We start from the raw sequence: 14,079 nt of genomic DNA, 5'->3' as shown, positions 1-14,079 counted from the left end.
CAAACTCGAGTTGGCATTTGTAACAAAGTCTTTGAGTTCTTCCTATTTCATGATATCACAATGGTGCTTTCTTAGATGTGCTGACTACTCAATGCTCAATTTGAGATCATCACTCGAAAGTTTTAAGTGTAACATTTCTCTGATCTCTTCTAGTGCTCAAAATCAAAATATTTTCTGACAAACTGTGATACTTTCATTTATTGTTATCAGATTTTTCTGGTGTCAAATATTCAGAACAAAAATTATTAATGATAAATTACTTACAAGAACTAAATATTAAGGAACAGGGTAGAAATATCATATTGCTATTTATATTTGGGTAGTATTATCTGACAACTTTACCTCAACTTACAAATTCCATCCATAGTGTTTTTATTATTTATTATGTTATTTATTTATTATTTTATATTTTAGTGCCTTAATAGTTTATTTTAGTACAATATTCTATTCTGTTTATCCAATAGGTTGTCTTCTTATTCATTGTGCTTTATCCTTGAAGGATAGGATATTTCTGGTTTTCACTTTTTTGATAATTTGTACATGAATTACGCCTTAAAACTTAAGTGATATTTTTCTTGATCTCTGTGCCATAGATTAGACATTTCATGTTTCATTGATACACATTCTTGATGGTGTTACATTGATACACATTCATTCTGTATAGTGATGCATTGATACACATCATTTTTGGTGTTACATTGATATGCATTCATTATAGTGTTGCTTTGATACGCATTATTGTTAGTGTTGCATTGATACACATTCTTTATAGTGTTGCATTGATACACATTCTTTATAGTGTTGCATTGATATGCATTCGTTATAGTGTTACATTGATACACATTTGTTATAGTGTTACATTCATATGCATTTGTTACTTAATTCATTCCTTTTACTGTAATGTTGCCATGCACAGTCCTTAATTTGTCATAGGTATTCTTTCAAAACTTGTTGACACATTTCTTATTTGTTACATTGATATATGCTCTTTTCAATGATGTATTGATATATTGTCATATTTCTTGCAATGCAACATTGATACAATTTCTCGCAATGTTTCATTGACACATATTTTCTTGTAATGTAATTTTCCCACATTGATGCATTGATAGATGGTTTTATGATGCATTGATACACATGACTACGTATGTCATAAAAAATTCTGTATTTTGTATAATGATAGCTGTTGTTAAATTATTGCTCTCGTATTTATTCGTTTACTGTACTTTCTAGTTATAATAAATTCATTTATATTCAGTATCGTGTGTACCACACAGTGGCGTGCCAGACTCAGGAGACTGGGGGTACATATTGGGGAACAACAGACTTACTAAGCACCCAGCTGACTGAGACTTTCAACTGACCGTGAACCTAGAACACAACGCACAAAGGTCTAGAATGGAAAGATTCGCTATTTTCAAAGTTCGATTTGGGTTTTGAATATATCGAAATGATATTTAGAAGTACTAGAAATGTACGGAAATAGCTTAATTCCTTCCAAAATAGCTTTATTCTGGACATACATGGATTTGAAGACTCGAATTGTGCATACTATTACTGATTAGCTTAGCTAATAAAAATTACGTTTCTGAGACTAAAGTACGATTTGTCAAACGGATGGCGAACCTGTCCTTTTAAGATTGTGACATGGATCTGGCCCTGGTCATCTCTACTTGCAAAGGGTTGACTGAAATATTGAGAACTCTTACACATTGAACGTGGACCGGGATGACAACCCACCAAGGTCTTAAAATGCAATGCTGTTTACAATTAAGGTTATTCCATGAAAAAGATAGTTTTGAAATATAAAAGTATATTTTTAATATTAATGTATACAGTATATATAATTCTAAAAATATATCATAAAGGTTTGAAAGACATTTGTATCCAATTTTAGTTCTTCAATCTTCCTTCTTTCCGCAAATAAAAAATCTCCCAATAACTCTCTGAGATCTTTTCATAAATCTTCGTAATAGAGTGTTCTTCTCCTGTTGTGACACTCCTATATTAAAAATAGAATCAATATTAAAATATCTGAAGGAAATAGAACGAGTTAATTATGTCCTACTATTCTGCACCTGATTGAACTAATGATAGTGTGCTATACCATGTGTTAAAAACCTTGTTCATGGTAAGAATTGAAAGAAAAAATACACTCTTACCAAATCCAACTTGATTGTCATTCTTCTCTGAACTGTTTTCGCTTTTCTTCATTGATGTAGCCTTTGGAGGCGATGTGTTTTTTGTCTTTGTCTCAGCTTCGGGAAGTTTGACCACTGTAATCTGGTAACGACTGGTGTTGATAACAGTCCATCCTTGTTCAACTAGATTGTTGATTATTGGATAGTGTTTGGTTTTCTTTGAGGTCTTTTCTGAAATAATAATTACCATAAATTTATTATGTATTCCCATCTTAAAAGATAAAGTCGTCTAAAACAGAAATTTGTTTGAGCAATTGCTGGTTTACCTCAATTTGAATTGTCGGTATGATTTTTTAGGGCAAAAAGTCCAGTTTGTCTACATTTTCAGAAAATGAAAAGTGATAGCTGATGGCTGTAATTTTATAAAATCCATAAAGTTGCCAGCATTAACTCATGAAAAACTTACCGCGTGTAACAATTTGGCGCATCTTTTTTCCAGTTTTGACAGTAACTTTGTCGTCAAGTTTCACCACTCTTTTCTTTTTGGTCAAATTAAATTCTCCAGGAGCAGCAAATGATCCATGTTTCAGGATATGTTCACGTGTATTTGCTACATCACGCATTACTGCAAAAAATCAAATCATCAATGAAATAACAAATACCAGTGAATTCGGTGAAAGCTACGACAAATTTAGGTAAATCTGTTACATCTGGCAAACAGTAGAGCACAATAATGATACTAACTTGAATGTTTGATGTATCAAACAGTTTTAAAGTGCAAATTTCGAACTAATTTCACGTAAATTGAATCTAAGCGTCTTAATATTTCAACGAATTGTTGAATTATGAAAGCATTATTACCTAATGTTATTATGACGTCATAATCAATAATGGTTTGCAAAATGCTTCACGCTGATTGGATGATAGACTCCCCACCCCATTTATCCTAAAAATTTACATCTTTTATATTTCTACGTTTCAATTATACTTTACCATTATAGATTAGAACTAAAATAAATGCTAGTTTGCCAACAAGTAAACAGAAATACTGTACGCATCAGGCCCGTAGCCGGACTTGATTTTTCGGAGCGGCAAGTAATCTATCCGGGAGGGCAACCGTGTATGGCTTTAGTTGCAGTAATGTAATGGCATAGTAATATATTGCATTTTCGTTTTGATGTGTTTAAGATGAAAACTTGTATTTTTTGTAGTAAACTAACGCTACACGTCTAAATATTTCTCAGAAATACTTAAAAATGATGCTAACGTTATTGTGACGTCATAATGAAACCTTATTCTATATTATCCAACCAATCATCTAGAATGTCTAGTAGAGGCCCCAGATTCTCAAGACTGAGGGTACAAATACGGACAGGGGGACAATTGTCATGGTAAACCTTCACTGCCAACATTCAGTAGTGTGAAACTCGCTGACGCTTATCTGGAAATGTTTTATGACACCAAACAGTCAACAGTACCTATTATCAACGGCTAATGAATAGTCAGGGGATGCTTGCTCGTTCATCCGATGGACTAGGGTTCGATCCCAGGTGATGATATCTTTGATTTTCAATCCAGTTCCCCCGGTCACTGATGCAGTCTGGAGGGACTGGCACAGAATAAGCGTCTAGTCGTTTTTTTTTTTAGGATTTAAGGTTAATAAACATAAGCTCCGTGTACTACAGGATACACGCCAAGGTCCCTCGAAAGCAACACACAATATTCAAATACAACATTTTTTTTATTCGTCCTGCAAATATAACAAAATATTTTACAACCAATAAATAATTCAACCACTAATAACAATGGGAACCCATTCGCTTAATTTTTGAACGAAAATGGTGTGTCTTTTGCGCCACGAATGAAAGCAAAATGAATAGATAACGATATTTACAAATATTTTTTTCATCATGTTGTGTGCGTCTTAATACTTTATAAACGTGCCTGCTTTATCAATATTTTGTTTTTTTGCGCTTGCGTACAACCAACGGCAATGGTTGTTGTCGAATGCAACATCACAAGTCATATTGTGGCCCTAAAAAAGGGATAACATCTAAGTTTCTTTGCTTAACCTGTTAAAATTATTCTTTATGGATTATCTGTGCCCATTTACAGCTGAGTCGACTGAAATAATGACGCGAGGTACTTGAAGGTCTCCAAACTTGCACACGCCAACTTAGATAAGAACCACTAATAACCAACCTAAATACAGTAGTTTTAAATTTTCATCTGTTCAGTTGTCAGCTTATGATTTTAGTTTCTCTCGACCCTGGGTTGACTTCGCTTCCTTCCTCGACAAGGCACATTGTCGAAATCTTGTAAAAAGGTTGGAAAGATGTTTTCATATTTTTTAATGTGTATTGTGGACACTGATAGTATTACTAATCGCGAAGTGCTAAAGCATATTTTGCGTTTAATGACGTCCTGGAATTGCAGGAACCACAGATGATATTGGAATCTGGTGCTATCAGTTTCCCCGATACACATAAATACTGTAGAAAACCTCCTTTCAATCCAATTAATACACTTAAAGAAATATTCATGAGTTCATCAAATCTGCACAGGATGGTAATTTACAAGAACGTGCCTCGTGCTTCAGAACCACTGCACCGAATACAATACAATATCATGTATTATTATATATACCGAATAACACAGGCAAATATAAAGGCCACAGAAATATAAGTATTACAAGTAATGTAGGTTTACTCAGAAGAAATGAATGTGAAAACGGACATAACGGACGTATTACCTAAACTGTTATAAATGTGAGGCCAAAAGGTTTTCACTGAGGTTTCCTTGAGAAAAGAATACTATTTTAACGCCGTTTGTACACAACTTAGCAATGGCTCAACAAAACGAGTGGGGGTCCGTGGACTTAAATGAGATTGGATCCGCTCCCCAGGGATTTTTTTTTAACATATGCTCTCCTGCATTCTTTGTATTTTTTCTAGGGTTGGGAATCTCCTAAGGAGTTGGGGCCCGTGGATATGATTCAACCAGTCCCTATGGTAGTACTGAACTTTTACGCTTCGTCTTTGCACACCATATTATCCAACAAAATTATATTTCTTAACAAAGAATCCAATTTGCCATAGCACAACTTTCACTGTCACCCTACACAAAAGGCGGAATTGAAACTGTTATATACGCATTTGTTTGTGTATCCAAAAAGCACTTTAAAAAATTAAAAACACTGAAAATCCCAGAGCTATTGATGCTTTTCCACATAAGTCTTATGCCAGTAAAATATACACATTATTTTCTGTATCTGTTACAAAAAGCACTCGTAAGAGTTTGTTTTTCACTCAATACAGGGTTATCTCAGAAAACGTTGGTAAGTTTCCATCAAACTCCATTTAACTTACAGAATCTGAAGTACCACCAGTTTCAACTTGACCCCCTGAACAATTTTGAGCATTGAATTCAGCAACTTCTTAGATGTGATAAAAAGCTGCAAACTTATCACCGATTATTCTGGTACAAGGTGATATGAGGTGTTCTGGAATTGTTAAGGTTGAGTGCTATATCTTAAATCCAGAGATATAACCCACGGATGAACGATTGCGTTTGTGTTGGGTTCACAAGATATTCTAAGAAGACGCAGAAGAAGATCTCTGTGGTGGACCTCTTAATGAAGCCTTTTCTTTCCTGTAGATTCTGATCTCCACAAATACATACAGCACAAAGCCTATACCCAGTAACGACGCGGCTATTATCAGTTTAACAGAAACACAGAGAAAACTGCCATATATAAAAGTTATCGTGAAGCCAACGGCTTTCCATGTATGATAGTTGGCGAATGCTGGTTCCTTCTTGTCAGAAAATAACAAAGCTATCAATGCTGAAAAAAGGAAACATCAGTAAATGAAAACCTAAGAAAATGCGTCTAAACTTGTTGATTCCGCCAGAAGAACCAACTGGATGGTCAGAACATATATCTATTATTTTGATGTTCATCAGCACTTTGATACAACCGGAAGTTACACATCATGGCACAGAGAATCCTAGATAATTGATGCAATATTTTCAACTGATCGATTCACTTATGAGATTCCTTACAGATGATATACGTCTTCATTCTCAAGATCAGATTCGACTCGATTAAGACCGGAAGTCACAGTATTTCTCTGTAATGAAACGCTTTATTACGTCTGTGTCCATTTTAAATTCTTATGAAATTGAGAAAACGTGGCTGGCCCTGAGAGGAGGGAAGAGGGAAGAAAGAAAAAATGCCCGTATTATAACGATTACAATTGACTACTTACAACTTGACTGTGTCTGCCATATACTTTCTGCAATTCCCCAAATAGTAGGTATAGTAAATATCAATACAGGACTATCGTTAGACGGTATCCAAAAATACAGAAATACTAACAACGCCATATTAGTAGCAAACGCCATGAAAAACAATAGGTATCTCCCAGTGTATTTTGCCAGTCTACTGAATACAAACGCAAACGTTGCCGTAGACGCACCGTAACATGCCATCACAAACCCAACCATATGTATTCCTAGAGGACAACTGATGTAAGCCTGAAATTAGAACATATATTTTAGATTATCTCACAGATAAGGCATACATATCCTCATCAAAACCAGACGGCAAAAGCTTACATTGGTAAAGCAGTGAATCACCTTCAGAGTTAACATGCCGCCAGAATGACACAATAAGTTCCTTGTTTGCGACAGCCAGCCCCTGTTCGAACCGAAAGTAAACTGATTATCAGAGACATGGCATTCCAGAAGCGTTCTTATTCAATTACTTAGTTACCAATTGTTCACTCAGATCTAAGGCATCTCCAACATCAAAATCAGTTAACAATTTAAATTTGATTTTCATGTTTCTATTTGTATGAGTACAGTCTTATTTTTCTATGAATGAACATTTCAGGAATGTCAAGTTCTGCATCTATAATAAACCTAAGTTTTAAGTTTAATTTGATTCTGTATAGTTATTACGTAACAGCAAAAGTTGTTTGTTCAAATGGGTACAATTTTAAATTTTTTATGGATATTCAAAGAAAAAAATAAAAGATTTATTAAGATTATTGAAGATAAGACATGATTTTAAAAGTGTGTTTAAGTCATGTAAAATGTTAGATAACACGATCTTGTCAGGCTAGTGTGAATGAAATGTCGTGTCGAGTCATTTAAATATCTTTAGGGCTAATTATAATCTTATTAATTAATACTCATTAAAGTTGGATTCCCCTCTAATTATTCAGTTATAAGTTAGTTTTTCTTATCGTTCGTATAAATAATATTGCGATATTTGAAAATCATTTGAAAATGTTCGAGACTTCATGATCCAATATCCTACTAACTTTCAATGAGGACTGGATCGGCTAGTGACGTCAGCTTTCAAAGCTTCTTCGAAATAAGGCTAGGGAAGCCAATCACAGTCTGTATTAATTCGAGCCTTTTTTCAACAATATCCTTTGTCTGTCACGCATTGCCAAATGTCAAAAAAGGTATTTTTGATTTCCATACAATCTCCATTTGAGATCAAATTTAATGATCTCGAAGATTTTGATAAATTTAAATTTGTTAATTGTCAGCTGTATTAGAATTCAACATACCATTCTAATTAAAAGTTGTTCAACTTGAGTTATATTTTTTCAGTCTAATCTATCGACCTTGTCACATTCATATAGGCCTACTTAAAGTTATGTTATTTATTTCTAATAAAAAAAAAATAATCTATTAGTAAGTAGACGTACGTCGCGATTTTATTTTGAAATGTTTACAGTAATCTGAAATTGATATCTACCAACTGGCATGAGAACGATGGGACAATCAGGTATAAATATATGTATAGCATTAGACTTTAACCAATAATTTTTGTTTCATGAATATTCATTTGGACTAAGTTTTTGTGAGTTCGGACATCTAAGTTTCACTGTTTTAGAATCATAAACTGAATTTTTGATTCCAGCACTCTTCGGCAATATTTGAGTGCCATATTCAAAGGCCTGTATTCTAGGGTTTCACTCAAGGTCTAGTCATTCTGACAACGGATTACTGCCATTGTACCACACACAGTTCTCTGTAGCTGTGAGCATCCATGTTAGATTTTAAGGGCGTTGCTAAGACTATAACAGACTACAATTTAAAAACCGCAAATTATGATGTGACTCTTATCAAGCAGTAAGGTAGAGATTATTTTGTGATTTAGTCGAGCTTATCAATTGAAGGTGAACTGTTTTCAAGTAAAAACATTGTTACAATTGTTACAAGATCGAACATCAATTTGTGCAATATCAAGGTATTTTGTTAAAAAATAATCATTTCCATGTTCACTATCATCGTTTCACAATCTGCTGGCTTATTGAACACGATATTTCATATGCGGATGTCTATACAGTCATTGGATAAGGGATGAAACAACTTTGTCTGATAATTATTAAGGGACCAAACGCATATACTTTCAGTATTTGCTAACTTACTGTTATGTCCCTACAATATATACATTGTTACCCTCCTTCTTCGAAATCACCAGAAAAGTAGGACTCAAATCATTTCATTTTTACACCGAAATCTAATTTCATTCAAAGTATGATCATTCGTAGTTCTCATTGTTAATTTAAAAAAAAAACACAATTGTAGGTTTGGTTGTATTTGCATTGATACAAATTACGTCAAGTTTTCATTGAAATATGTTTACAAACAAATCATTCTTAAAAATAGCATCTCAACAAGCATTTGTTTACTTTCTATAAATTAGGATGGTATTCGTTCAGTGACCGGATGTTTTGAAATATTCAAAAGATAAACCTGAATACAGTTTGCATTTTTAGTTTGAAGGCGGATATGAATTTTGGGGAAGTAATTCACAATTATTATATCTATCAATGAACAAATATTTTTATACCCCTTTTTAAAAATAGAACTTATTTTCCCATTGTGAACCATTGTTGTGGCAGACCACGTATCCAAAACTTGAAACAATAGTCCGTAACTATCCTTATTGTCTTATATCTTTCTTTCTCTGATTTGATGTATTCTGTTGGTTCAATGTCAATATTTATCGTAAACAAAAGAAAATAAAAAATTGCTATGAAGTCAATAAAATAAATTTTTCAGTAGAAACATTGAAAACAAGAAAGTTCTTTTTAATTAACTTATCAAGTGTATGTGTAAATTGGAATCGTGTTAATATTCAATTCTAATCAAAAGACTCTTCTGTGTAATTATTGTTTTATCTAAACTATTGCAGCATTGATCAAAATAATCACCCAAAACATTCTGATTGTTGGGACATGATAGGTCAGTATCAAAATATAACGCCTATCGTGATATTTCGAATAATATGACCATCCCAATAGCGTGACATTCTAGTCAATGAAAGTTCTATGATAGCAGGTCAGTATCCCAATAGAACTACTAGCGTGATGTTTCCAATCAGTGAGCATCTCACTAGCGTGGTGTTCTATTTCTAGTAAATTATTGGCCAGTATCCCAATAGAACTTCTAGCTTGATATTTCCAATCAGTGAACATCTCACTAGCGTGGTGTTCTATTTCTAGTAAATGAGAGGTTAATATCCCAATAGAACTACTAGCATGATATTTCAATTATATGATATATAATCAGATGATTATCCCATGACGTTATATTTCTAGTAAATAGCAGGTCAAAATCTGAACAGAACTGCTAGGGTGCCTTTTTTAATCAGATGAACACCCCAGAAGCGTGGCGTTCTATTTGTAGTAAATGACAGATCGGTTTCCAAATAGATGTACTAGCGCGATATTTCCAATCAGATTAGCATCATACTAGCGAGACGTTATATTTCTAGTAAATGACAGGTCAGTATCCCAATAAAACTACTAGCATGATATTTTCGATCAGATGAGTATCACACTAGCGTCTCGTTCTATTTCTAGTTAGTAAATGACAGGTCAATATCCCAACAGACTACAAGCATGATAATTCCAATCAGTGAGCATCCCACTAGCGTGATTTTCTATTTCTAGTTAATGACGGTTCACTATCCTAACAAAACTACAAGCGTGTAATCATCTCTACATATTTGCAGAGTTATATTCAAATAAAAAGCCCAAACACCTATATACTTTACTTGATTTCGTCATAGATGTATTACTCTCAGTAACTTCGTAGAAACTGTATTTGTTATCAAACGAATCACGCTATACATTGTTAAAGTGGCCATTACAACGCCTAGTTTAATCAGACACGAAATTATTCTGAACATCATTTACTGTTGGTAAGAGACCCGATAACACATGTTGCATGTTATTTTTATAGTAAAATGAGTGCGGGTTAAGGAATATTTGGCATGTAAACTTTATATCTCACGACAACGTGACAAACAAAGTGAGGCACTCTTCAAACTTTCGGCTTCATAGGGTGCTAAGTTTTATATATTTCATACTTGGTTCTTGGTATATACGTGATATACATTCATATTAAACAATACATTCTTCGTTTTGAATGAGTTAAAAATATGTGCTTTAAACAATATTGAAAGGGGCATGCAGCGTGAGATCAGTGTGCATTCCATCTGATGTTCTGAACAACCACAAGACAACAAATTGTCTGGTATTCTATGTTATCCTTATCGTTGGCCTATAACCAGAAAGTTCAAGTCGTTTTCTGTTCTTTTTTTAAAAATTTAAACTGTTCGGATCAGTTTGCTGATATAATAAAACTTTGGCCTGTTTCAAGTCTCAGTCATAAAAGAATAAAGCGAATTCAAAAGCTTGCAATTAAACGTTTGTACGCGATTTAAATAACCCTTTCGTGTATTTATTTAAAACTTTAAAATTGTATTATAAACACTCAAAAAGTTCATTATAGATGAAATATATATTCCAACTTTATCAAAACTTGAGTCATGTAACCCTTATGTCAGTGCGAAAATTGATATGTCATTCAAGTGACATTCTGCTTAGTCTTCACAACGCCACGAATCCCACACAAATGAAACACCTATACAGAATACATGTGAACGAGATTAAATGTGTCCTTTAATTTAAAGTTTAAAAACTTGAGAAAAATACATTGAACTGTCTATAGATTTGCGATAAAGACGTCATAATTTAGTTAGTTTTTCTAAGAACAATCGCCGAAAACAGCGGCCTTTCTACACGGTGTTCATACATATCTGGTGCTGTTATCACCCCACCATTGAAAATTTCGTGGCCCATCCGTCTAATGATTTCTAGAAACATCATTATCGAAGAAGACCTCTTTTGAATACCTTTAACAAAATAAAAACCATACATACCTTTGTAAAATCTCCCAATAAAATGGCTTGCTCCATAGCTTGAAACATAATAAAAGGCACCAAGAAAATTATTTCACTTTTTACTAAAGTCACAAAGCACGACGCCATTGATTCTTTTACAGACTTTGACAGTGTCCAGTCACTTTTAGGTAAAGAATTGAGAAAGACGATAGTTATAAAAAGTCCAATCATTTCTAAACTCAGGAATATTCCTAACAGAAGATGAAAGAGTTCCTCGTCCGGTTCCTCGATATCGGTAGAATTAATGTGACCCGGACAATCGTGAGGTCCACAATATTTGGTGATATTTGCATCCGACATGTTGTATGTACTATGTTGAAGAACCAAAGATGAAATTAGATTACCAGTGATCTGTGTGGTTTCGTACATCATAAAGAATAAACCATTCAATTTACTTAACACAGAATATGGCGATTCATCTGTTGATCCCGAGTACGAATAGGCACAAGCGGAAATATACAAACTCTGGGATGTCCAAAGTGGACCGAAAAACAAACCCAGTAAAATAGACGCCGGTATCAGAGTAGCCCATGTGGGGTAAAAGTTAGCACTGGTGTAAATTAAATGACCAACCCACGATGCTATAATACATCCTTTTGCACCGATAGCTCCAATGAATGTTGGTGCCAATATTCCTGAAAATATAATGGCACCATATAAACAGCTGAGAGCAATCACTCCTAATTGTTCCTCTTCGTGTAAACTTGATTGCAGATTCTGCAATGCGATGTGTGCTGTAAATACTACCATAAACGATACGGAAATGATGGCCGTATTCCGTAACTCTTTGCCTTCAATGTAGGTTTTCTTCTTCAGATCAGCTTCAATAGTTGACATTGAGAAGGTCACTCTTCTCTTACGTCTTGGATGATCCTCAATGTTCTCCGTCTCCTTCATCTCCATCGTCATTCTGTGTCAATGTGGTAAAGAACAGTTTGTGGTTCTTCTCGTGAAGTTGGTGTTTCTTATTGCGTCAAAGTCTGTCCTTTGCACATGATTCGTGAAAAGCAGTGTACACGTAGATTTTTAGTAAAGTTTAACAAAGATGGGTATAAAACTTGCTACATGTTTGTTACAATGCTTCACTAATTTAACTTAGATTCACACTTTTATCTTAATTCTTTTAAGTTAATTATAATAAAGTCGCTATATATAGTTGATGACTGTATGTTTATATATAAGAATACTGTATATTTTATTTTAAATACTATTTTAAACAAAATACAGAGTGAAAGTCAAGATGACACGCAGTCCAAACCTAGATTTTCAAGAATTAGAACTCGATGTACACTGGAATTCTGTCTCCCAATTCAAAGTCAAATCACAAAGGTTTTAACTCGAAGGCACAATCATCCATCATAAAAAAATAAGGTCTCAAATATTCTAAAGAGTTCTCCAAGACCAAAGAACGTAAACGTCAATTTTTTCTACAGACTAAGTCGATACTTCAGTTCCAAAAGTGAATCCAAAATCAAAATCGATTGAAGTGTATAAAGATTTCAATTCAGATATTACTCCCAATATAAAACTACACTAAAATCCCACATACAGGTGTAATAATTGGTAAAAATAGTTAAATGAACAATCCTTTACATTTAAACATATTCAAATCACACCTAATACTGACTTATTAATTAGTGAAATACAACTGAAATGAATGAGGTATAAAACTGTGTCATTAGTCGAGTTCGATATAGGTTAAACGGTCAGTCCATTTACTTCGCCTATAGGTATAATATTATTGAAACAGCTTATCATTAAGAGTCAGTAGATAACCAATTTCTTCACTGATGATTACCAAGAATCGCTGGTATTTTCTTATTTTCATCCATATATTTATTTACATGAATTCTTGTAACATAACGATTATCAAATTACGATCATCTCAAGTTAAAATATATACTGACATGGTATTATAAGTATCAGTAAAAATGTCACCATCATCCGAAAGGCATCATTCGTTGTAAAAAGGGATCCTTCAATATCAGAAAAGTATCACCAGTATCAGAATGGTACCAATATCAGAAAAGTATCACCAGTATCAGAATGGTACCAATATCAGAAAAGTATCACCAGTATCAGATTGGTATCAATATGAAAAAAAGTATCACCAGTATTAGATTGGTATCAATATCAGAAAAGTATCACAAGTATTTAGAAAACTATCACCCAATATATCACAATAATACCTAAAAATACCAAAACCGACCATTTTCTTAAAAGTTTTTAATTCTTCTGAACTATCAACTCACAAACAATAGCAAACTGGGGTGAAATTTATATAAATAAGTTAAACTGAATTTTTTAAACACTCTTTAAAATTTAACAATAGGCAATTAAACGAATGACAAAGAAAAGACGGGGACAATAAAATTAATATTCATGAAAGTTAATTGTAGGAGAGAAGAGAAGGTTTTTAAAATAACTACCTGTAAAGCCAACGGTTATTTAACTAGTATACGCTCACATAACAGATAAAATTTGGTTTCAAATCTGTTCAGACACTTTTTGTAATGACAAGGGCAATAACTCAAAATCTGGTCATCCTAAAATCACGAAAATTCAAACTCTCAACATAGGCGTTTCTACTGGTGGGTGGGCGTGGGGGTGCTAGGAGAGGGCTGTGTGTGTGTGTGTGTGGTTGGGGGGGGGGGGGGGGGGGTA

The 14,079-nt window shown here is 33.7% G+C and overlaps 2 protein-coding genes across 2 annotated transcripts; both read right to left on the bottom strand.

Moving 5' to 3' along the window:
- Positions 1 to 1,901: 1,901 nt before the first annotated feature.
- LOTGIDRAFT_160672 (hypothetical protein) lies at positions 1,902 to 2,764 on the bottom strand (the record flags this gene model as incomplete). Its single annotated transcript, XM_009055766.1, has 3 exons — positions 1,902 to 2,002; positions 2,163 to 2,372; positions 2,608 to 2,764. 3 exons carry the CDS (start codon positions 2,762 to 2,764, stop codon positions 1,902 to 1,904), a joined length of 468 nt encoding a protein of 155 aa, XP_009054014.1.
- Positions 2,765 to 5,734: 2,970 nt separating this feature from the next.
- On the bottom strand, positions 5,735 to 12,252 carry LOTGIDRAFT_117142 (hypothetical protein; the record flags this gene model as incomplete). Its single annotated transcript, XM_009055765.1, has 3 exons — positions 5,735 to 5,985; positions 6,410 to 6,677; positions 11,395 to 12,252. 3 exons carry the CDS (start codon positions 12,250 to 12,252, stop codon positions 5,735 to 5,737), a joined length of 1,377 nt encoding a protein of 458 aa, XP_009054013.1.
- Between the last annotated feature and the right edge of the window lie 1,827 nt (positions 12,253 to 14,079).

This window comes from Lottia gigantea (genome assembly GCF_000327385.1).
Source record: "Lottia gigantea unplaced genomic scaffold LOTGIsca_25, whole genome shotgun sequence".
Classification (NCBI taxonomy): domain Eukaryota; kingdom Metazoa; phylum Mollusca; class Gastropoda; family Lottiidae; genus Lottia; species Lottia gigantea.
The sequence above is the reverse complement of the archived record's forward strand: the minus strand, read 5'-3'. Positions and strand labels throughout refer to the sequence as shown.